At 36.9% G+C, this 24134-nt stretch overlaps 1 protein-coding gene across 1 annotated transcript in view; it reads left to right on the forward strand.

Annotated features, from left to right (window-relative positions):
* The first annotated feature begins 5106 nt into the window (after window positions 1-5106).
* Window positions 5107-24134, forward strand: part of LOC128740321 (uncharacterized) — a 37246-nt gene continuing 18218 nt past the window's right edge. The window contains exon 1 of the mRNA XM_053835859.1: window positions 5107-5170. Coding sequence (XP_053691834.1) covers window positions 5107-5170 — 64 coding nt within the window. The remainder of the gene's footprint in view (window positions 5171-24134) is intronic.

Consider the following 24134-nt stretch of genomic DNA (forward strand, 5'->3'; position numbering starts at 1 on the left):
TGGGGAACTCCAGAGGTTACTTCTAGAGGGTTTGACTTTTTCCCTTCAAATTTGACTATTTGCTGACGATTAGTCAGATAGGACTCGATCCATTTAACCTTCCTAGTGCATTGGGGTCGTTTTCGACCCATCGGCATACTTACAAAGCTTGATACTCAGTAACGGTACGAGCTAGAGACTTGAAATTTTCTGACTTTTCCTAACTTTGGAAAATTAGCATTGTGGGGGAGTTTCAGCTTTCAGCGACATCTAGAAGAGCCACAGCAAAAAAAGTTACATATTATGCATTAAGGGTCGAAAACGACCCAAGTTTTGAAATTGCTCTCATTCATCCATTTTCAATCCGAATTTCGTTTTCTTTACCTCGTTTGAAAGATATGGCCAAAAACTAGCACCCAAGGTATGTTGGGGAATATTTGTTGACTGATGGCCACTTCTGCGTCGGTTCCGGAACACCTCCTACCAGCTCCCGGGGAACATTTTTATATTTTGAGATAATTCATTTTGCGGCACATCAAACCACATTGGCTTGATAAAATAAGATTAGTGGAAGTACAATGGGGACATTTTGGACCCAAGCGGCCACTTCCCCATCAGTTACGGAACATCCGGTACCTGGTTTTTGAGGCCATTTTTGAATTTTAGGATGATTTCTATTGCGGCACGTCAAATTTCATCACATTGATAACATAAGACTATTGGAAGTATAATAAACACATGTTGAATGCAAATGGCCACATCAGCATCGGTCCTGGAACATCCGGTATCCGATTTTTGGGGACATTTTTGTATTTTAGGATAATTCATAATGCGACATATCAAATCACATCGGTTTGATAAAATAAGACTGATGGAAGTAAAACAATGTCATTTAGAAGCCAAATGGCCACTTTACCATCGGTACTGGGTCATCCGGTACCAGTTTCGGGGGACATTTTTGGCTTTTGAGATAATTCACCATGCGGCACCTCAAATCACATCGCGTTGATAAAATAACAACAATGGAAGTATAATGGGGCGTCAGTCGCATATAATCCGGTACCCGGTATTTATAATGAACCGTAAAACGGGGTAACTCGGGGCAGATGAATTACGCTGTAATCCAAAAATGTCCCCAAAACCCGGATACCGGATAGTCCGGAACCGATGATGAAATGGTAATTTTGGCTCCAAAATTTTTCCATTGTACTTCCATTAGTGTTATTTCATCAAGCCAATGTGATTTGATGTGGCGCATGATGAATTATCCTATCCAAAAATGTTCTCATAAACCGTGCACCCGATGTTCCGGAACCGATGATGAAATGGCCATTTGTCTTCAAATGGTCCCCATAGCTCTTGGAACTGTTTTATTTGATCAAGGCGTTGTGATTTGATGTGCCGCAAGATGAATTATTTCATAATGGAACCACCCGTGGAACCAGGTACCGGATGTTCCGGAACCGATGGTAAAATGGCCATTTGGCTTCTAAATGACCTTATTTTATTTTCATCAGTCATATTTAATCAAGCCGATGTGATTTGATGTGTCGCAAGATGGGTTATCCTAAAATACAAAAATGGCCCCAAAACACGGGTACCGGATGTTCCGGGACCAATGCTGATGTAGCCATTTGCCTTCAAAATGTCCTTATTATACTTTCAATAGTCTTACGTTATCAAGCTGATGTAATTTGACGTGTTGCAAGATAAATCATCCTAAAATTTAAAATTGTCCTCATAAACCGGGTACCGTATGTTCCAGAACCAATGAGGAAATGGCCGCTTGGGTCCAAAATGTTCCCATTGCACTTCCATTAATCTTATTTTGTCAAGCCAATGTGATTTGATGTGCCGCAAAATGAATTATCTCAAAACGTAAAAATGTTCCCTGGGACCTGGTAGTGGGTGTTCCGGAACCGACGCAGAAGCGGCCATCAGTCAACAAATATTCCCCAACATACCTTGGGTGCTAGTTTTTGGCCATAGCTTTCAAACGAGGTAAAGAAAACGAAATTCGGATTGAAAATGGATGAATGAGAGCAATTTCAAAACTTGGGTCGTTTTCGACCCTTAATGCATAATATGTAACTTTTTTCTAATGCATTAGGAAGGTTAAGCAGATCTGATTGGATTCCTATTTTTTGTAATTTGAATAATAGCATGAGTATATCAACGCGATCAAATGCTTTCCTGAAATCAGTATATAATGCTTCTACATAGCTCCCTAACTAACGAACTCAAAATTAGGAACTGAAAATTGGACCAAGCCCTCTAAATACATATATGTCCTTTCCGAAGAATGGTTCATTAAAGAAATTTTAAATTTTAGTTAACCGATGCACAGACGTTGCTCTGATTCATCAAGACTGTAAGCTGCAACTAGTGAAATATGTTCACTCAGAATCCCGCTCCTATTTTCGAATTCACCAGATGCTGCGCATGGCATCCAGCATGAATACAATTACCTGCTACCGAATCAACCTGTTGGAACTGTAAACATAAACCGAATGACCACGTGTTGAGCCGAACGATGCTTAGTTGCTGCCTGTTGACATTGAACCACGTGACAGTTCGTACCCGACTATATTCCGACCGCAGACGGTTCTTCCTGACGGGAGTTCATCCGAGTACATGGAGTCAACCTGTTTGCGATGCCTCCAAGTGAAACTTCAGTCGTTGGTTGCGAGTCACCGCGACAGCATCCTTCCGGCAGAGAAAATTCGCGCGATATGGATTACCAGCAAACTAGGTTGACAGATAGCTAGTTCGGTTGATTGTAAGAGAATATGGATATGTTTTGCTTTCTGGATAAATTCACGCATAAAAACCAGGGTGCAGTGTTGAGTGTTTGAAAACAGAAAAGTGTTCGTAGTGATAGATATTGTTTATGCTAGCTTACGATACTAAAGTTTCTCCAGCTGACCTGAAATTTATTTTCGAAACCAAGCTTGGCACAAATTGGGATGTGAAGAAGGATTAGCAGAGAAACCGACCAGTCCAGACAGGATGATGTCTTCCGGCCAAGAAAATTGCCGATCCATGTAGTGTGTTAGATTCGTTTTATTGTGATGAAAGACTTTCGTTCTCCCCAAGGAACAAAATATGTTGGTTGGAATAGTTGGCTGGAAAGATGGGTTGAAAGTGCATCCAACTATGTTTTCTTAGGATAAAATACTTTTCTGGAAATGATACCGAAGAATGATTAAACTCATCCGGGATAGTTGCTGGAGAAAATTTAGTTACAGTTGGATGAATGTATGTGAACGTTTCATGAAGTTTGGTCGTGTTCGTTAAAGTTGGTTGATTTACTGGCAAAAACAATGCCTTGCTTTGGTACAACAGTTACATGTGCTTTATTGAAACCTCTTTTTTCCTAATTTTCCAGTCTTGTTGTCCTCTTTAAGTACAATCAAATGCAATATTTTAATAATACTACCGATTTCTATCTATTAAATTGCCACTCTAATTGAAAATAGGCAGCTTTTTAGAACTTGATTTTTATTCGTAAGCGCTTTAAAGATAATTCTTAACTGTAATGAACATTTACGAATGCTTCGATTTGAAATCAATTGTTCAAAAAAATAAAAACAAATTGTGGAGAGTATTTAATTGGAAAGTCACAAGTATGGCATGGAATGGTATTTTCAGCATGCTTCAGTAAAAATATTGGGTGTCATTTATCTTCGTGTAACATTCTTCTGAAGAATTAATAGTACCTAATAGTTTTCCTCTCAGGATATGGAAAACAGAGCGTAGACCCAAAATATAAGTAAGCTGAAGAACTAGTACCGTATCTTATATCATACAAAAATTCGATTTAATCAATAAAATTAGTAAACAAATGTAATTGCTAATAAATATCGAATCAATAGTTTCATCGCCAATATAGTTTAACTAAATTTAATTTAATTAAACGTAACTTATCCAGCCATTATGGGTTTTTATTCAATGGGAGATAAGATTTTTTCTAATTATGCATGAATGATGCAGTTAACATTGTATGTTCTTCGTCACATGTTTTCTAAATTATTCTAGCCCTAGTGGCGATTTTTCGTCTTTATTAATGAACCAGAACTTTTATGTCCATTTTCTTAAAGAGAACAAATAAAAAAACTTTTTTTCTAAGAAAAACAGTTTATTTAAAACTAATCACTTATTTGGACCCTTAACGCTTAGATGTTTTATTATTTATACACCCTTGGTTGAAGTATTTCACCCTAATTTCGCACTCTTACGTATATTCTTAGTGATAGTTTTCACTTCCAATCTTTAGTTTTAATTTCGTTCAAACGAAAGCCAAAATACGAAAATTATTTCAATCAAAAAAGGCTGTACTATATTCTATTAGCAAGATCCATCAACGAAAGTTGCTTGCGACTAGTCCCAGCATCTTTCAAACTATTAAATTGAGCAATAAATTTCTATCCTGAAATGGAAATCAACATATGCCGAAATCAATTCCGGTACTGCTTTAGGCTGGCAGGATAAAATATTAAGGACAGCAGAAAGCACTTCACTTGGCATATTGGGATGAATATATGAAGATCAACGTAAGAGGATCGCTCCATTACACCTGCTATGGGACTGCCACACTCAGAAACTTTGAACCAGAAGATTCGGTCTTATAAAAAATTTGCGAGTGCAAAGTGCGGAACCAAAAGTGAGTTTATTTGTGATATCTTCAGTCAAGATATCAGCAACAGGAATGAATGAACTATGGCAAATAAGAAATAAAGTGAATTAATGCATTCGGAAGCGAATTCGTAATCCCCTGGGGCAATTGTTTTCGAAATGGAAATAAATAAACCTGCTGTTTAGGTAAAGTTTGCCCGCCTCTCTCCAGCGAACGTTCTTCGAGTGCCTGTAAATTGTGTGAAGCTGAAGTGTGGTGGGTGGAGCACCAGTCGGGAAGCAGCCCGGTAGAAGAAAAAGGTGATGCTTTATGCTATGCCTCGGGCATTTTTTCATTTACATTCGTGTTCGTCTGTAGAGGGGTAAAAAACGAGGAAAGCGCAAGAAAAACAGCAAATCTTACGCCTCGTGTCGGTTCCCCCTCCGTCGAAAAGAAACCTGTGTAGTTATCGAAGAGTGAGTGGAAAAAGCAACAGAATAGTAGAAAATAGAATGATCCTGTCAAACATGTTGGATTTACGACTGGCTCTGTTGCTGACGCTTTTTGCAACAATAGGTAGGTGACAAAGGTACGGTGTGCATGAAAAGAATGTGATCAAAAGACTGAATGTTTAGTGCTTTGTTGCAGCATGATCCTAACAGACCAAGCAGTGGACTATAAACGATAAAGCAACATGTTAGTACCTTTCTGACTGATATGTTCCATAAATAAACCTGAAAATCACAAGAAAAATACCGCACATTTGAAGGTTTGGTTTTATTCACAGAGTTACCCTCGTTATATTGAAATGCAAAGCTATAATTTATTTAAATTACACTATAGCCATTATTGATGTTTTTTTGCTTTTTAATAATATCTTTACTTCCAAAAATATGAGTAGTACCGTGATTTGGTTTTCTTTAAGGGAACTCAACTTTACTGCTGACTTGCTTTATTGCTTTATAAGCATAATTTAACACCTATTTAATAACTTAGTAATTTTTGCTAGCGGGAGCAAAATATCAATGAAAGTCGGCTCCTCGCAGTGTCGCGTTACGCTGGAATGTGTCTGGGGCTTAGTCTCACTATTACTGGTGCTTCGTACCTGATGGAGACGCTTGGTGTACTAGTTTTAACTGCAGAGAAACAGATATTTCTAGTAACAGCTAATAATAAAATATCGCATAGAATAAATAATAAATTTTCAACAGCCTCCATAGTTGAGCAGCATACGCGTATTAAATTTTATCGTGCATACTAGTATGACAGGTGGATAAAATCATTTCGTCACCAAAATTTTGCAATTTGTGAAAACTAGTTGCGACTAAAAATTTTGAACAAATCATGTTTTTTATTATTATTTCATATTTCGTTTCTACAGTCTTTTCCGCTTATTTTGATACTAATTTTGTAATGAACCATCTGTTCTCTTTTTTTCTGTTTCTTTTTTCTCAAGCTGTGATTTCTGTACAAAGCTCAAAATTGTAAAAGTCGTTTTTTGTCCACTTCCCGTGGTTGGATTATTACAAATTACAAAATCACGATAAGCGGAAAAGATTGTATAATCGAAATTTAAAATAAAAAACTAATGATTTTTTCAAAAATTTTAGTCGTTTATGTCCCCTTAATAAAATAAATAGGGGAATGTCCCCTGTTTCAAGGTTTTGTTTGTGGCTTATAGCTTTTGATCGGATTATCCAATTTCGATTCTTTTAAAGCATTTGAAAGATTGAAGACTTACTTATCTTTTTGCTGAAGGCCGCATATATTTTTCGCATGAAACAAATAAAGTTATAGCGAAATTGGGAGTCAGAGTATTTTTTGACAAAAAAAAAGTCTCCCCGGCTGTGAAACACTTCGGGAAATCCCTGAAAAATAAAATAAAATAAAGAAATATAAAATGAAAACACTTTAAATGCAAAATAACTTATCAGTTTCTTGAATTAATCATCCAAATCTGAATTATTATTATTATTTATTTGAGTAGTTCTTGCGACTTTACGTCTTAATGAAATTTGCTTCAACTGGTAAAAACCACCTTGAGTAAGTTTCATACTCTTACTCATAGTGGCACAAAAACATAGTGTCTTTTACATCGATATGCAATAAAAATACGTAGAACAAAATCAGTAAAACAACTAAATTGTGTATATGTTCTGCCATAACTCCTGGACAGCTTGACCGTTCTCCGCCAAACTGGCGGATATATATGTTCCTTGACATAAGGGAATCAGCACTGGGGTGTTGACAAAGGGGTATCTCTAACAAAGGGAGAAGGATATCAAACAAGTAAAGAAGCCATGTCTCTCTTGCCTTTGAATCGATAGCAGTTGTACAAGTGGCTAGGAGGGCGAGGGGCCGGGAAGGGAAGGAGTCCATTTAAGAGGATTAGGTTCTAGAGTTCGGAGAGTAAACAGATGCATAATGAGATGTGTGATAGAAGAGGGGGCCAACAGGGGGAGATGAGGGATGTAAGTATGATTACATGTTTCGCCATACCCCTGGAACGCCTGGATGGTTTTTTTATCAAACTTGGCACACATCTTCTTTGCATGACAGAATCCACGCAGAGAGGTTGACAAAAGGTGGTGGCAAAAAGGGAAGGGGACAATGGAGAGGGTGCGTTACTTTTGCCTTGGACCATAACTTTCATGGTTTTGGCACAATGACGTATTTCACGCCAACTAGACCAAAGTTCGGCACGGCCCTCTCAAAATTCAATGACTTTTCCCGTTGAATATGACCATTTTGCAATGTAGGGTAGATTTGTAGAAATGCACAAAAAAGTAGCTAAAAGCCCACGCTATTTCCGCGACGATTGTACTCCAAAGAATTGAAATTAATGTATACAAAACAGGTATTTCTAGATATGAAATATGCAGATTTCGCCGTCACTTTTTGATCCTGATTCAAGTTTTTTTCGTCAGAGAAAAGGATGAAAGAACCATTATGATGATGATGATGCTTCAACCGACTCAGAAGTTTTTTAGCTTTCTCCAATCACCGTGACTTGGTCGGAGCATTCATAAATTGACCTCTGCGTAGCGCATACGACTTATAACCAATGTTTTTGGTCATTTCTCGCCGGATTGAGGAGTCCGAACACCCGATTTCCCGAGTCATGGGCCTCATTGACCTCGATGGATTCTTTTCAATCATTCTTCCCACTTTTTTTGACCCGGTTCCGTTCAGCGGTGATAGAACGGCACTTGTATGCCTTCCGGGTAGGTGTGTAAGATAGCTTATCACTTTCCCAAGCCTTCTTTATATAGTTCATTGTTCTTTCCGATACTTTTACCGACCGAACAAACACCTTTTCGCTTGCTCCGACGCGCAATAACACGACGACGGCTGACCGATTATTTTCTTGTTTCGGCATCTTTCAGTTTACTCAACACTGTTTGTTTACATCTGACACTCAACAGAATAAGCTATTCAGTGCTGCTAGAAATATCTGAATATTGTTCCACAAGCATGAGAAATTGTTATTTGAAATTTACTGCAAAAATTCGTCACACACCTTCTTCGTCCCCATACTTGTCGATTCTTTCCCATTCAGCTCCCTCTTCTGTCACGTAGCTAATTATACATTGGATTGCTCTATGAAAATCACTATAATGGAAACTAAACAAAGGTCTTTTTTACCATATATTCCTCTTTGGTGGAACCCCTTCTTTACTCAAAGTTATTTGCACAACTGCAATCGGTTTAAATGCAAGAGAAACATATCCCCTTTTACTTAGCCCCTTGTTTCGCTAAGTCTGATGAAGAACCATCCAGGCGTTTCGAAGTTAGGGCCTCCCACCTGTTATGAACCCACCCTCCCTTTTGTCAACCCCCTTGGTACTGATTCCCTTGTATCAAGGAACATGTATGCCAAGTTTGGTGAAGAACCGTCCAGGCATTTCGGAGTTATGGCCTCCCCCCCCTGTTACGAACACGCCCCCCCCCCCTCTTATTAACCCCCAGTGCTGATTCCCTTATATAGCTAGAATTTGGAAGAATTTGAAGAAAGCTAAGAAATTGCGATGAGCAAACAGTACCATCCAAGGACCTATTGCTGTACCTCAACAGCAGACAATGCACTTTAGATGCACTCGTAAATGATTCTACCCGTAAATAGGTCGGATTTAGCTAAAGCTACGTTGAAACTACTCAAAATGTCCTTAAAGTGTACAAACTCTAGTTTTAACCAAGTTTTAGCTAAATTCAATCAATTTACGGGTTTAAGAGTGTGGTTTAAGTGTTGGTGTTTTTCAAGTGCTGTCAACATACCGGCAATATAATTAAGGGGGCATAGTACTTTTTCAATTTAAAAAAAATCGAAATATTTTTTATTGATTATTTCGAAAGATTAACATTTTGACCATATGTGTTTCAAGTCATTTCGATGAATTCCAAAAATTGACAAAGTTACAGCTATTTGTATTGCGCATGTCTGGAGCGATTACACAGCGTATTAAAACTTCAACGTCGTTTTTCTCGAAACCAGGTTTTGAAAGTCGGTACCATAAATATCTCAAGAACGACTCAAGCAATTCTCATGATTCTTTTTTTGTTTCAAAGTCAACCAAATTATCTAGTGTTTGACCCATCCTTTTTTTGATATTACAATTTTTGTATTTTTTAGAAATGTTTAAAGTCCATTTTTTCGACTAAAAACCTTACTTTTATGTTTGAATGTCCGCCATTTTGTTATGCGTTCGAATTTTAAAAAAAGGATGGGTCAAACACGAGATAATTTAATTTACTTTCATGTCGTTTTGGAATTTTTCAATTCGGATAAGCCCACCAGCTCCAATCCATGGTACCGCAAATCATGTTTTTTCGAATGATCATGTTCAAGGAGCCGTAGGGGAGAGGGGAAGAAGTTCACATATGCAAACAAAATTGTAAATATTAGTTTAAAGTGCAATGTTTAGAATGCAAAAAACCCGAATCGATTCGCTTTTCGCGTTATCGAGAAAAAAATATTTGAAATAAGGCAAAAAATATGGTGTAAAAAGTACTATGCCCCCTAATTTAGTATGGATTTTTATTCAGTATGCTAGAAGCGCCTCTGCCTGCACATTTGGCAGTTTGTTTAGGCTGGAATTGAAAGCCAAATGAATTTTCAGTTAGTGAATGAAAATTGATTTATAATTTCATATCAGAGGGTAATTTTTAGTTCAATTTCAAGTTAAATTTTATGCTATTGTAAAGTTTAATTTTATATCCAATGTGAACTTAAATCTTAAGTCCAAATTTAAGTCTAGATTAATTTCAATTTCATGCTCAATTTTAAGCCCTTATTCAAGTCCACTTTTAGTTTATTATCAAGTTTAATGGAAGTCAAATTTCAGCACCAAACTCTAATCGAAGTTCATTATCAAGTTCTATTTCACGTCCGCATTCAAGTCCAATTTTAAGTAAAACTGTGTTCAAATAAAACGTTAAGTTCAATATTCAGTCCAGTTTCGCTTATTTCCGATTTCAAGCTCAATTTTCAAGTCCAGCTGCAAATAAAAATCAATTTTTAGTTCAATATTAAATTTAATCACAAGTAAAATTTCTTGTCTATTTTCAAGCCCAGTATCAATTCCGACTTTAAGATCAATTTCAAGTGCGATTTCAAATCCAATTTAAGTACTCATATCCAATATTATGTCCCATTTCAAGATCTATTTCATGTCTGATTTCAATTCGTATTCGAAGTCTAATTTCTAGTTCAATTTTGAGTTCAATTCAAAGTTTAATGTTCAGTTAAGTTTGAGGCCAGGATTCCAGTCCAAATTGGCCCAATTTAAGTCCAATTGCACATCCAATTTCAAGTCCAATTCAAAGTGCAAGTTCAAATCCGAACCTAAGTTCAATTTAAATATAAATACCAATCTAATGTTAGGACGAATTTTATATCTAATTTCAACGTTTCTGGTGTCCAGACTGGGACAATATAATTAGAAAATCTTCATGGTGTTAGTCCGTAATTTTCAATCAAATTAGCTGGTATTTTGGCGACCCGCACAGCTTTAATTTACCTGTTATTAGATAATAGACAATTCTAGAGAGAATTAACAATATGACGATTGTAGTAAATGTAAACACAACGGGTAAGAGTGGTTATTTGCTGTATCAGCATCGGAAAATCAACTCTCACCCGGTTTGGTTACGTTTGCGACATTCGCCCTTTTGTTAGTTCTATCTTTAATTGCGGATATTAACGTACACTTTTAAATGTGTTTAAACTTCGTTGAAACAGTTTTAATAAAACTACTCAGAAAGCCCTTAAAGCTTAGCTTAAACCCACGTTCTGTAGTTGCTCGAAGTCATTGATCGAACCAACTGCAAAAGGAATCAAATGAACGGTACTGGGGAGTACAATCCCTGATTGATTACCATGCTTGACCAATAATAAAGTTAGCCAAAATGCTATTCTACCGATGAAGAAAAAGAGACGTTAGACTAACACTCGTTGCTAAAACTACTCATAATGCCCTTAAAGTGTACAAACTCAGATTTTGGATAGCAAATTTAACCAATTTCAGCGATTTGCTGACAATAATTAAATTATTCACTGTAACAAATAACATAACTGTTTTTGTATGCTTCCTACTAGTTTTTTGGTTGAAAAACTACTCAGAATCTGCACACTTTCAAGGCATTTTGAGTAGTTTTAATCGAATCGTAGTTAAATCTAACCTATTTCCAGGAAAACACATATTGAAGACTATAAGGCTTCTACAATGACATTTAATGATAAAATAAATATATATAAAGTAGAGCTGCTAAAACTGTATGTTAAAAAATATTGCATAATCTGTCCACTTAACAGCAATCCTTTTAAATTATCCATCTTGAACCATTTTTAGCAATTCTCCCGGCTAAATTTATCCACATCGCTGATTGCATCGGTTACCAGCCTTATGAACTCGATTCGAAGTACACAAGCTAAACTTCACTATAGGCAATGCGGTGCTTTAGCATAATTCGTACAAATGTAGTAGGTACCTCTATGCGTTTTTCTTGATTTTCAGCAACTGCATTCGCTATTACCTGGGCACCACTCCGGGCCGCATAATCTGCTCTACAGCGGCAGTCCTGGAAAATAAAATAGCTTATTCGTTTACTGCTGCAAAGCGAGGAGGTCAAACAGTGCCCACCGAGTGCATTTCAGGTATCTTTGTAGCTCTAATTAAATTTAATTTGACTCGATGCAGCATCCATTTGTGCTTTTATATTTTCTTACATTCATTTATTTTTGATCCTCTCCTCCTCCGCCGCCCATCTACATCAGGCGTAACGTTGCAGAATCCACTTGGCTGGTGCGAATGAGGGCTCTTTTGATTGCGTCGCCTTTTGCGGAAGTCCATTCTGCATTCACACAAACATGCGCATTAGGGTGTCAGAGATTTTCGAAGTTTATTTTTATACACAACACCAACAACGATAAAAAAAAACTATTACAGCACGTCATTAAGACCAGTGTTTCGGTTAATCCAGTTACAAGGAAAGAAATTTAATCTCTATAATGAGGAAATGGAACCAAAGATTTCCGGATCTTAGAGCATTTTTTATCAAAATGCACCATGAATAATAATCATGATATCACGATTTTCAAGTGGTAGGAAGACAACACAATATCATGAATTATTTTCCATGCTTTTGTGTTGCCTGATATGTCGGTTCAGTCATGATTTCATCGAATTCCAAACCTTGATTCATCAAGATTTTCTTTCATAAAGACGCATTACAAACAATATTTGTAAAATTTATTCGGGCATAAAAAATTTATCGGCATGGCAAAATATCACCCTATACTAAAATCATTTGAACCTATCATGTGAACGCTCCAAAACTTGATTCACCCTGATACACACTCCGGAGTGCATACTGGCGAAACCTTTCCCCGCGGAATCAGCAAGCGGGCACGGTAAAAGTCGTACATTTTCCATTTACGAAAGCAATAAATTGCGCACAGAGTACCGCCACAGCCACGGGGAAATTATGCCAAGATACGCTCTTTTAAATGAATTTACATTGTAAGGTGGCTTTAGTGCTTCACCCTAATGACCGGGTTGAGCATGAATGCGGTGAATTAAATATGCGTAATAATGAATAGAGGTCAGAATGGCGCAGGTTCCGAAATCGAATAGATTCTGTCGTTGCCGCAAGAAGTTTTGTTGTTGTTTTCATTTCCGAGAGATTTGTTTGTCGCTTTTTACCTTGCATATTGGAAATCCGGTTTAAGTTCACAGAGGTTTACAACGTCTTAGGCTAACGTAATTTTATTTAGCGATGCAAATGGCACATATCCTTTAATATTGTGTAAATTAAAAATATTTTTAATTCACATTACATCTAACATGTAACAAACAATAACCCATTCGAGAAAAAAAATCACATTTTCGACAGCAATTCGCCGAAGGATAAAGACACATTCTTATAAATACGATGACAAAAATAGCAATCAGTGAAATCTGCCAAAACCATGCTGAAGTGAGCGATAGGATATCTCCGCACAAGCCTGTAGGCCTGTCCTTCACCTACACTCAAAATAAATTTTACGTCGAAATCATAGGAAAAGTTATGTGAATATTTTCCATCCAGCTTTTCCTGTACTATTTACGTGATTTTCAGGTAGTTCACACGCATACTAATGCGTTAACGTGAAAATCACCTGACTTGTACTTAGAAGGAACAAAACTAAATATTTCTCCCAAAGTAAAATATCTAGGAGTGATTCTTGATAGCAAATTAAACTGGAATTTACACTTGGATCAAGTGTTAAATAAGGCTATGAATGCCTTATGGATAAGTAGAAAAACTTTCGGAAATAAATGGGGACTGAAACCTAAAATGATTCATTGGATCTACACAGCAATAGTAAGACCCAGGATAACATATGCGGCCTTAGTTTGGTGGCCGAAAACAAAGATTAAAAATGCTCAAAAGAAACTAGAGAAGTTGCAAAGATTAGCTACAATCTCCATAACCGGAGCAACTAGCAGTACGCCATCAAAAGCGTTAGACTCTATTTTAAGTTTGCTTCCACTGCACTTATTTGTTCAACTAGAAGCTGAGAAAAATGCACTAAGGTTGAGGAGAACAAAAAAGCTCTTTGATGGAGACCTTAGGGGCCATCTCAGTATCTTAAAGGATTTTAAAATTAATCCCATATTAACGCATGAGGACTGGATGGATAGACAATATAACTTTGAACGACTATTCCATGTAACAGAAACAAGTCGCACGGAGTGGGAATCAGGTGGGCCCAATATTCAACCAGGATCGATAATCTTCTACACTGACGGTTCTAAACTAAACAACAAAGTTGGAACTGGCGTAACGGGCCCCGGAGTCGACATATCAATATCCATGGGCCAATGGCCGACTGTTTTTCAAGCAGAAATACAGGCAATTATTGAATGTGCTACAGTTTGTCTGCGACGAAATTATAGAAATGCAAATATATGTATATTTTCTGACAGCCAGGCTGCTTTAAAAGCACTGAAGTCAGTTTCGTGTTCGTCTAAACTGGTTTGGGAATGCATTCAATTGCTGCAGCAGGTGGCTAGAAAAAGCACAATAAATCTTTTTTGGGTCCCTGGGCACTGCGGAATTGAAGGCAATGAAAAAGCGGATCAGTTGGCAAAAGCTGGATCGATTAAACCTTTCATTGGACCAGAACCATTCTGTGGGGTCTCAGAATGTACTATTAAAATGGAATTAAAAAACTGGGAAAAATCAATGATTGACGATGTCTGGAAAAAAAATCTGACAGCTCGACAATCAAAGAAATTTATATCTCCTAATAAAACAATAACCCAGAAACTTGTTAGCCTGTCTAAAAAGGACTTACGTACTTACTGTGGCCTCGTAACAGGCCACTGCGCAAGTAAATATCACTTAAAACAACTGGGAAAATTAGAAGATGACACGTGTCGCTTCTGTAACCTAGAAAGTGAAAATGCGGAACATCTACTATGTTATTGCGTGGCACTACTTCATAAAAGAAAAACTTTCTTTGACATGACTTTAATACAACCCTCGGATGTATGGATGAATTCTCCCAATAAGGCAATAAACTTTATTCGTTGTATAATACCTTATTGGGACAATGCCGTCGATCAGCAAGTGGAAATCACTCATACTAATAGTGATACGACACCCTGATGTGGCGTACAATAAACTGGGGCCTGCCACAATAGATCAAATAACTGGTCGCAGTGGAAAATGTACCCAAAATAAAGGAAAAAAAAAAAAAAAAAAAAACGTGAAAATCAGATAGATGTTATTATTTTTTCCAATAACAATCAGCTGAGTCATGTAACTCCCTGTAGAGAAATTTACGTGATTTTTCACGTGGAAAGGACGTGTGGATTATTTTGAGTGTACATACAGAAGGCGATGTCAAAATTGAGCCTGTTAAACCTTTCGGGTGATTGCGTTCAATTAAATCTGCACTGTGTGGGTCGAATGCGATTTTGGTGAAGACTTTTTTTGTGTATTATGACAAATAGGGTAACGACACCAGTTTTCGCCACTTTTATCGGCGTAAAATTGGAAAATCGAGATTTACTGCCATATAGTTGCATATAGAGGAGCAGTTTCAAGCATACAGTAAGCAGAAACATTTTTCCTATGTTTTGGGATAAAAATTAAGACTAAATGTTAAAAAATATAGTTATAAATGTAAAATTTGTGATGCCTGTTCAAGTACCAGTTTCCGACCCCCCAAGATCCAGTTTTCGCCACCCCTAGAAGCATCGTTTGTGGCATGTTTTAGTCTGGAAATTCATTTATATTTATGTATTTTTCAAAAACTTGAATCAATTTTCAGTTGAATGAAGAAAAGAAAATGGAAATCCGTTGAGAAATAATCGAGATATGGCAATTTACTTGAAATCAGTATCAGTAGCGTCTATCTCTTATTTGGCACATGACCGAAATCGTATCAGCATGGGTGTCAAACTTCAAGATTTTATAATTTATTAACACTGAAAGCTTTTCCAGGTTCACGGCTTTCTATGGCAACTTTGAAGCAGATTCAGAATACCCCGGCGGAAGTGCTCATTTTAGGATATATTCGAAATCATATCAATATGGGTGTCAAATTTTATGGTTTTGATATCCGTAAAACCTTAAAGTTCGCGACCTACATGATGCTATTTTTTTAATGGATACATTCTCCACTGCGACCAGTTATTTGATCTTACTTTTCATCAGTCGACTCCGACTAATCATCTGTTCCAGTTCAAAAAATATAAATTCAAATGAATTTTCATACCTAAAAACGTAAATCAGTTTTTTTAAATAATTTCCGATATCATTTAAATATTTAGGAAGAACCAGAGAATATCGAGAGATCCAGCGCCGTATTCAAGCAGGATATCGCGCCTACTTTGCCCTTTGCAAAACGCTGCAATTAAGGGGCATACGCTGCCGTACGTACCTGACAATGTTCAAACCCCGGCATTAGACCGGTAGACTATGCTCACGGAAGACTTACGCTACTTAGCGGGTGACATTTGGCGGAGTACAAGTTGAAAGTGAAGAGTAGCGGATGTGCATTAATCAAGGGCAACAGACACTGCCTGGGGCAATTACCAACGTACATTCGGCGAAAGCCGGTACGCTCATGGGTAAATGAAACTTTCAAATTTTAATGTATAAACTCTATTGGCTAACAATTATTTAACATTCACTTGATAATAAATTTTGTCAGTTTTAAAAGAATTGACAGCTTCACTGAACTACCTTTCTAAAACGGATGGTTTTCATGTTTGTGAATATGATGGTACGCTATGAATATAATAAATTGCAGAATTTCAAAAAATAGTGTTGCATTCCAATTTACTTGATGCAGTAATTACTAGCAACAATCTATAGAACAGATTCTATGGATGAAAACGCCACATTTTATGAACATGGTAGAAAACAGGAAATAATAAATGGACGTTGCTTTTGAATCGCAGTCGCAAAAATCTATTAGACTTTCCGCAGATGATAGTAGCGCTGCTTTACAAACGTAAATGAAAAATGTTTTCTGATCCATTTAATTCTAATTATCTTACATGTGCTGGTAAAATCTGAGTTGTCATATCAATAATAAATTGCCCACATTTAAAATACATTATATCTAATCTTTGTAATCAAGAGCGCAGGTTCTTGAGAAAACTTAACTTGAATTATTCAAATAAATTAAGCAAAGCAAATTGTTAGAGTCCAGGACAATTTCGGTGTTACTGTTAGGATCATATTGTCCCTTACAGTATCGCTCATTCGAGATTCAAACAAATAACGATAAAAAAAGATAACGATTGGCTTGTTAAATCGGTGTGGTACCTCCAGGTCTTCTCGAATTTTCAAATGAATGCTCATATTATTATTTTTATTTTTTAATATTCATATTAACATTATTTTTCTTATCGTCCAGATAGTCTAAGTCACATAGCGTTTTTACGAGATACGTAGAAATGACGACGGACTGGGGTCAGTCCCGGCGTAGTGGTTAGCATTCACGCCTCTTACGCCGAGGACCTGGGTTCAAATCCCAACCCCGCAGAAGTCACGAATGACCCAAAATTGGTTAAAATGACTATAATCTAAACAAAAAAAATGGAATATTCCCAATCAAGAAAACATGGCGAAAACTGGTGCCAGTGCTGCGCTCAGAGCGCTCTATTGAAATTCGCCAATGGCGAAAACTGAATCATCTGCATAAAATGGGAACCAGTTTTCGCCAGCTAGAATTTTCTAAAAATCTAGTAAAATAAGCAATAATTTAAGGTTTATTTATACACAATCGCTTAAATTAATAAATCAACGATAGGAAAAATCTTTAAGTTTTCTACTGTAACCAGAAAATACATATATTGGTTTTCCAACAATTATTGTTTCTCATCCATAGCTGTACAGCAGAAAAAATCACCCCGATCTGAGAACACAAACTGAAAATAATGATAACTTAAGTTGTACAATTATCAAGGTTTTGGAACCGTATTTTATTGGTTAAGTATATAGTTTTGTTTAAATCTATGAATATGTTATGGCAATTATCGTACGCCAACTAGCAATAAAACACCTGTGATCCACTAGGGTGGCGAAAACTGGTGCCGGTACCCTACATTTCGCAATATTCTATTTCGTCGTCAGCAGCATAGAGCCAGCGTGGCTCAAGCTGTTTCAAACAGTCGTCTTCATTTAACTCGATTTTGGGCTAGTCACTTCAACAAATCACTTTCGACCTGGTCGACGTTCTGAGCCCCCTCCCACACCCTATTCCTGGTGCCGGTGGGGTTGTTGAAGAGAATTGTCCGGCATCCTTACGAGGTGTCCGGCCCAATCTCTCCAGTCAGTGCCTGTAGCTCGTGTTTCATACGCCTCCGCCACTCTCCGCTTACAGATGTACTCCTCCAAATATCGCCGCTCGAATACGGCAAGGGCGCATATGTCCTCCGTGAGCAGCGTTCAAGTTTTTTTTTATTTTATTTGTCTACTAGCTGACCCGACAAATTCGTATTGCCGCAAATTAAACTGTGTTGTACATAAATCATGAATCTCGGATGATCTTCGTCACAATCTTGAGTTTTGCAAGTTTCTGAGGAGCTCAACCTTAGATGATTCATTATGGCAGTTACGTAATTATGAAAGCATCCCAGGTAACCAATAAGCATCACCAATGCTATTCAAATGCAAGCCAATAAGCATTGAAGCCACTTTAAATGCTACTTAAATGCAGTATAAAATGCCAGATATACTGATTTGCCGCTTATGTTAATGCTTATTGGTTATCTGGGATGGGTAGTTCAATATTCAAATTTGCAATTTTTGCTCACAGTAAAGTAGAAAACTACTCCCCAACAACAAATTTGTATGTCATTTGTATAGGAGCCCCCCTCCTAAACCGGGGAGGGGTCCTAATTCATCAAAAAAAAATTCTTGCCTTCGAAAACCACCAAATTTGGTTCCATTTGCTAGATTAGTTCTCGAGTTATGAGGAAATTTGTATTTTTTTTGTTAGATTATAGTCACTTTAACAGCTTAAGGTCATTCATGACTTCTGCGGGGTAGGGATTTGAACCAGGGTTCTCGGCGTGAGAGGCGTGAATGCTAACCACTACATCGGGACTGACCCCGAATTTGTATTTCATTTGTATGGGAGCCCACCCTCTTAAAAGGGGAAGGGGTCGTAATTCACCATAGAACAAAATTCTGTCCCCTAAAAGCCCCACATGCCAAATTTGGTTCCATTTGCTTGATTAGTTCTCGAGATAAGAGAAAATTTATATTTTATTTGCATGGCCCTCTTACAGGGGAGAGGGGTCATAATTCCCCTTTCTAAAGAGGGGAGGGGTCTCAATTCACCATAGAAAAAATTCTTGCTTTCAAAGACACCCACATGCCAAATTTGGTTCCAATTGCTTGATTAGTTCTCTAGTTATCCAGAAATTTGTGTTTCATTGGAACCTTCCCCGGCCCCAAAAACCCCGACATGCAAATTTTAACGCCGATCGGTTCAGTAGTTTTCGATTCTATAAGGAACATACCTACCGAAAGACAGACAGACAGACATAGCTACGAAACCTCTATACCTTCTCGCCTTTGCAGTGTTACGATACCGAAGTTTCGGGGCTGTTTCAGCCAGAATTTCCTGGATTATTTGAAGCAAAGTAAGTTTACATAGGTTGCCTAACTAGGGCCACGCTACCGAATTCCGTGATGGGGCTGGTATCTGGATAGGTATGGTAGGCTGAAAATCGCAGAAACTAACATTGAAATTATAGGGTAAAGAACGGATTAATCAGGGGTCGCCTATTTTAATCAGTTGAAAATAAATAACCTGAGAACCAAAAACATTCCATCAAGAAGACCTGCATCCCCAAGTAACAATTTGGGTTTTATTACACTCTTATGATGGCATTTAAGACCAAAATTGGTCAAGAAGACCGCCGTAAGAGTACAATAAAACTCCCATTGTTGCTTGGGTCTCTTCCTCGCGCCGATACAAATGACAAGTAACAGAAGCAACAGCGCACCCCTCCCGACAAAAGTTGAAGCTGTGTGTACATGTACTGGTGGGAAAAGATGTGTGCTAGCGTGGCAATGCATTGCGTATGTGTTTGTGTACATCCATAATCTAATTTACACACACTACTGTGTTACCTGACTCACTGCGAATATGCGTTGTGTTCGCGGGATCGTGTTGGTTCGAAAAATATCGCCCTTGATCGAAAATATCGTTAATTTTGATCACTAAAATTAACGTTATATTTCAAGTGCCAGTAGTACGCAATATTTGTATTGTGAAACTGAATTGTTATTATTGCAAGTTTTTACAAGTTAAATGCAATAACAAAAGCACAACTTATAAAATAAAAATTATTTTCATAAATTTACATTTTTGCGGTTGCTGAAGCGAATCGCAACCTAGCTTCTTTGTGCACTAATTACAACATTTCTAAAAGTCAAACACTCAATTTTAGCATACCATATTGTAGTAGAAATGTGAACACACGTCAATTGATGCCATGGGCACAAGTTTATAACATTTTGGGACAATTCAATAAAATTCTGGACTGCTTAAGAAAGCATCTTGGTGATTAAAATACGCTCGGGCTGATTAAAATTAGTTCCAGCGCATCAATTTTTTATTTAAAACATCAGATAATAGTTAATAATAGTAATTTTCAGTGGTGGTAATTTTCAGTGGTAATAACAGGAAGAATTAAAGTTTGGTATGCTGAAGAAAATTGGTATGCTGATATATTCATCACTTAGTCAACCCTTCGCTTATTATAAGGTTCCTTACCCTGTAGAGTGTCATGAAAAGATTGAATTCCATAAAAAACACCCGACCTAAATATAATATTTAATTTTTATTTAACTTTTTCGAAATTTCAACGGCTTTTACTATTTTAATGAGCTTTTCAGGAAAAACATTGAATTGAGGCTCAAAGTTCTTTGCGAAAGAAAATCACTGAAAATATTCGTTTTGTCATGTTATTATGGTGATAGACAGGATACCACAATTTTTCATATTTTTTTGTGGAAAGCGGTAGCATATAAATAAAAATTCATGGATGTGAAATTTGTAGTTTTTGAGATACAATTTTTCAAAGAAACAGAATTGCGAGAATAGATTACAGAAGCTTTTGCTTTTACCAGCAACTAAACGGATATGTTTAGTAAAGACAAAGCAGAAACAGTTCTGATGAGTTCTGGAGAAAGAAAAAAGGAATAGAAAAAGGTGGATAAGGGACATTAGATGGCATCGGAAGACGGCCCGGTGGCCGGTATTGAGAGATAGTAATCACTGAATATAATGTATATATTGAATTTCTCTGTAAATAAATAAATTATGGAACTTACAAAATATTAAACAAAATGCAGTTTAGATATTAAAAAAGAGAAAAATAACTAAATAAATTTAATTTAACTATAACTGCGATGGATGAAAACAAATAAATAAGTCACACAAGTTTATTCTTTTCTCTTTTTTATTGTTTTCATCATATTCGTCATTGAGATACACCGTTCGAACCACGAGAATCAGGAAACTTCTGGTATTGGGGGCTATCTGGCGCTCCATCCACCGCTGTCAACTGAAATATAAAAAATATCGTTTCACCAGACAAGTCGTCATTTACAGTTTTCATATTCCAGCTACGCAGTGGAAACAATTTTCCCTAACCGCTCCGTAGGACCTGACGTTTATTTTAGATGGAAAATTGTTTTCTGATAGAGTCTGGTAGAGTAAAACTACCGTTCCATGCAGGACCTATAAAGTATGCACCCAGGTTGTTATGCAGCACAACGTAAACTGCCAACGGGTAGCGGACGAAGTTAATCGAAGAGTATATCAGCAGTCCGGGTAAAGTGGACATCTATAGCGTAGCGCGTAAAAATGCATTCGCTACAATTTTTTGTTGTGATGAAGGGTTGACAAAATTTTTAAGTGTTCTGATTGACCATCTACCTAGTTAAAACATTTTAAATTGATAAAGGTTTATTGTATTTTGAACAGTTTTGTATACTACCATGCGCCTCCTTTGAAGTCATTATTGAAAATAGTGCTTTTGAAAGATCACATGAAATACCACGCTATAAATAGAAAATATTTTTTCAAAACACAATATTTCATTTCTGACTGGTTTGATGAGTGTCTTTAAAAATATAATATTTTTGAAAATGCTTAATGTTATCTATTATACTCTAAAGCTAATTTATTTAAGAGCTTAACCGGCATCTAAATACAACTACACTTTGACTTTTGCCTGTTTCATCTAAAGCCTTTGCAATTGGTTCCTGTTTTTTTATTGAAATATCTGGTTTTTTTTTCATTAAAATTTGTCTGCAATCTTTGTTCTATATTATTCTAATTATCTATCTTTGTTCTAATTGTAAAATTTTTTAATCGAAAATGTACATTGGCGTTCTTTTTCTGTATTCGCTTTGGATATTAAAATCGGAAAAAAATAAAAAGTTGGCCACCCTTATATAAATATACTCAGATAACTGAAACATAGAGAGGGCAAAAACTTTGCTACATCACTGCACATTCGTTTATGCTACATCAAACGAGCGTCGACTTATTGGCCGGGCACGGAAACCGTTGCACACTCCGGTGTTATGTGTGCTGTTGATAGTTAAAAAACATTATAAGACTTGAACACGCTGATCGAACACATTAATGGAAAAAAAGGAATGGAGTATCAGGACATTTTTCAATGATCCTATGTCGATACCGCTTCAATTAATCTGGTATGCAATACGCATACGTTGTCCGGAAAAGTTACTTTGAGCGCTCCAGTTTCAACTTGATAAACAAACTAAAAATTCTAATTCTATAAAACTTACAATATTGTGGTTTTTAATATCGAAACACTATTATATAAAAGCAGAGTACATGTATTTATATTAGCAATTGTATAGTTACTTTCCATCCTTTATGAGGTAATAAAAAAAATATACATATCTTAAAGGGTGTCCCATATCAAATTGCATCACGGAAAAAAACGCGGTAAAAATTACATAACTGACCGACCAAACTTTCAGCTAATAAAATATAACCCATTAGTGAGCTTTTGGCATATTTATTTCATTCAACTTCGATACCATAACCGTATGCTCGCACCTTACGCTTAACTCCACTCAAAAAGTTTTGTGCAACATTTCGCTGAAGCTTCTTCTGTACGGAAACCCACTTTTTCTTCATGTCTTCTTCAGATTTGACCTCCTTAGGATGCTTCCGTAGTGCTTGCTTAATAGACCTGTACTTTTCGTTGGGCCTTAGTTCCGGTGCGTTGGGGGGGTTCATCCCAAGTAACATTTCTAAGTTTCATTATGTTCCTATAGTTGTTTTCATGACCAATTTTATAATACCGCTAATATAACTATGAGCTCCCCCAGAACTTTCTGATGACCGCTATAAAAGTGCCTTCTGACCAAGTGGCCCACTCCTCAGAATGTTTTCGTAACCTCTATAATAATCAGATTATAATCCAGATTAGTCGTATCACGCTCTGCTGAAAGCAGCAATAAAATAGATTAAGCTTTCGCTGCTTGACAGTTACCGCCAAAAATTAAAAAAGCTTTTCGCTTTTTGCTCTGGTAAAAGCTAAACCAGTTCGCCTGCTTTGTCAACTTGAGAATACATCCGTGAGTAGAAAAGTTACAGCACAGATAAACAGACGAGACACTCGCGATAATTCCATCGTCCAATCAAAAACCACTCATTTTTCAAAAAAGCATGTTTCGCAACATGGCCACACTGCGGCGTGCAAGTGTTGCTTTGAGTTTTCAGTATAAAACCATTCAAATGTACAAAACCCTGCAGCATAAAACCCTGCAAATGCAAGCTACTCCGCAACATGCATAACAAAGGGTGCTAGTGTGCAAGCAAAATGTGCAGGACGATGGTTTTTAAAGGATTTTCTTCTAAGTGTCATGTCAGTTCGTCAGTGGTTACAGTTTTACTGTCATATCATTCTGATCGATTTGGTTTATAGCGAACATTAGAAATTATCTTATAGAATAATTAATAATATTTTGAGCAAACTTAGCTCGTTTGCAGCATATGCGCATTAAATTTTATCGTGTATATTGATATGATAGGTGAATAAAATCAACGTGCCATTGAGATTTTGGAATTTTCGAAAACTGATTGTATTAATATATTAAATATATTGAATTAGTCAATCTCAATTTCTAGAAAAATGTTTTAGTTGCTTCCTGTGACAGGAAACCCGATTGATAATAACTTTCTTTCTGCAAAACACTTTACTTTGATGAATTTTCGTTTGCGAGCTGTTCACGACGATGCAGGCGGACACGCAAGGTTGGCCACTAGATACGCTTTTAGCGAAGGAACGACGACTCTGGACTACGGTAGAAATTTGCACCCTTGGCAATGGCTTTCGGGAATAGCGCTTGGATAAAATATACGTGTGTACTGTTTGGTGGTTTTAATTCGACTGATCAATCTTCGGTTAGGGTACAATTAGTGCGATCAGTTGATCGATCGGTCAATAACGAAAACGATATAAATCGAAAGAGATTA

The sequence above is a fragment of the Sabethes cyaneus genome, chromosome 3 (assembly GCF_943734655.1).
Source record: "Sabethes cyaneus chromosome 3, idSabCyanKW18_F2, whole genome shotgun sequence".
Lineage (NCBI taxonomy): Eukaryota > Metazoa > Arthropoda > Insecta > Diptera > Culicidae > Sabethes > Sabethes cyaneus.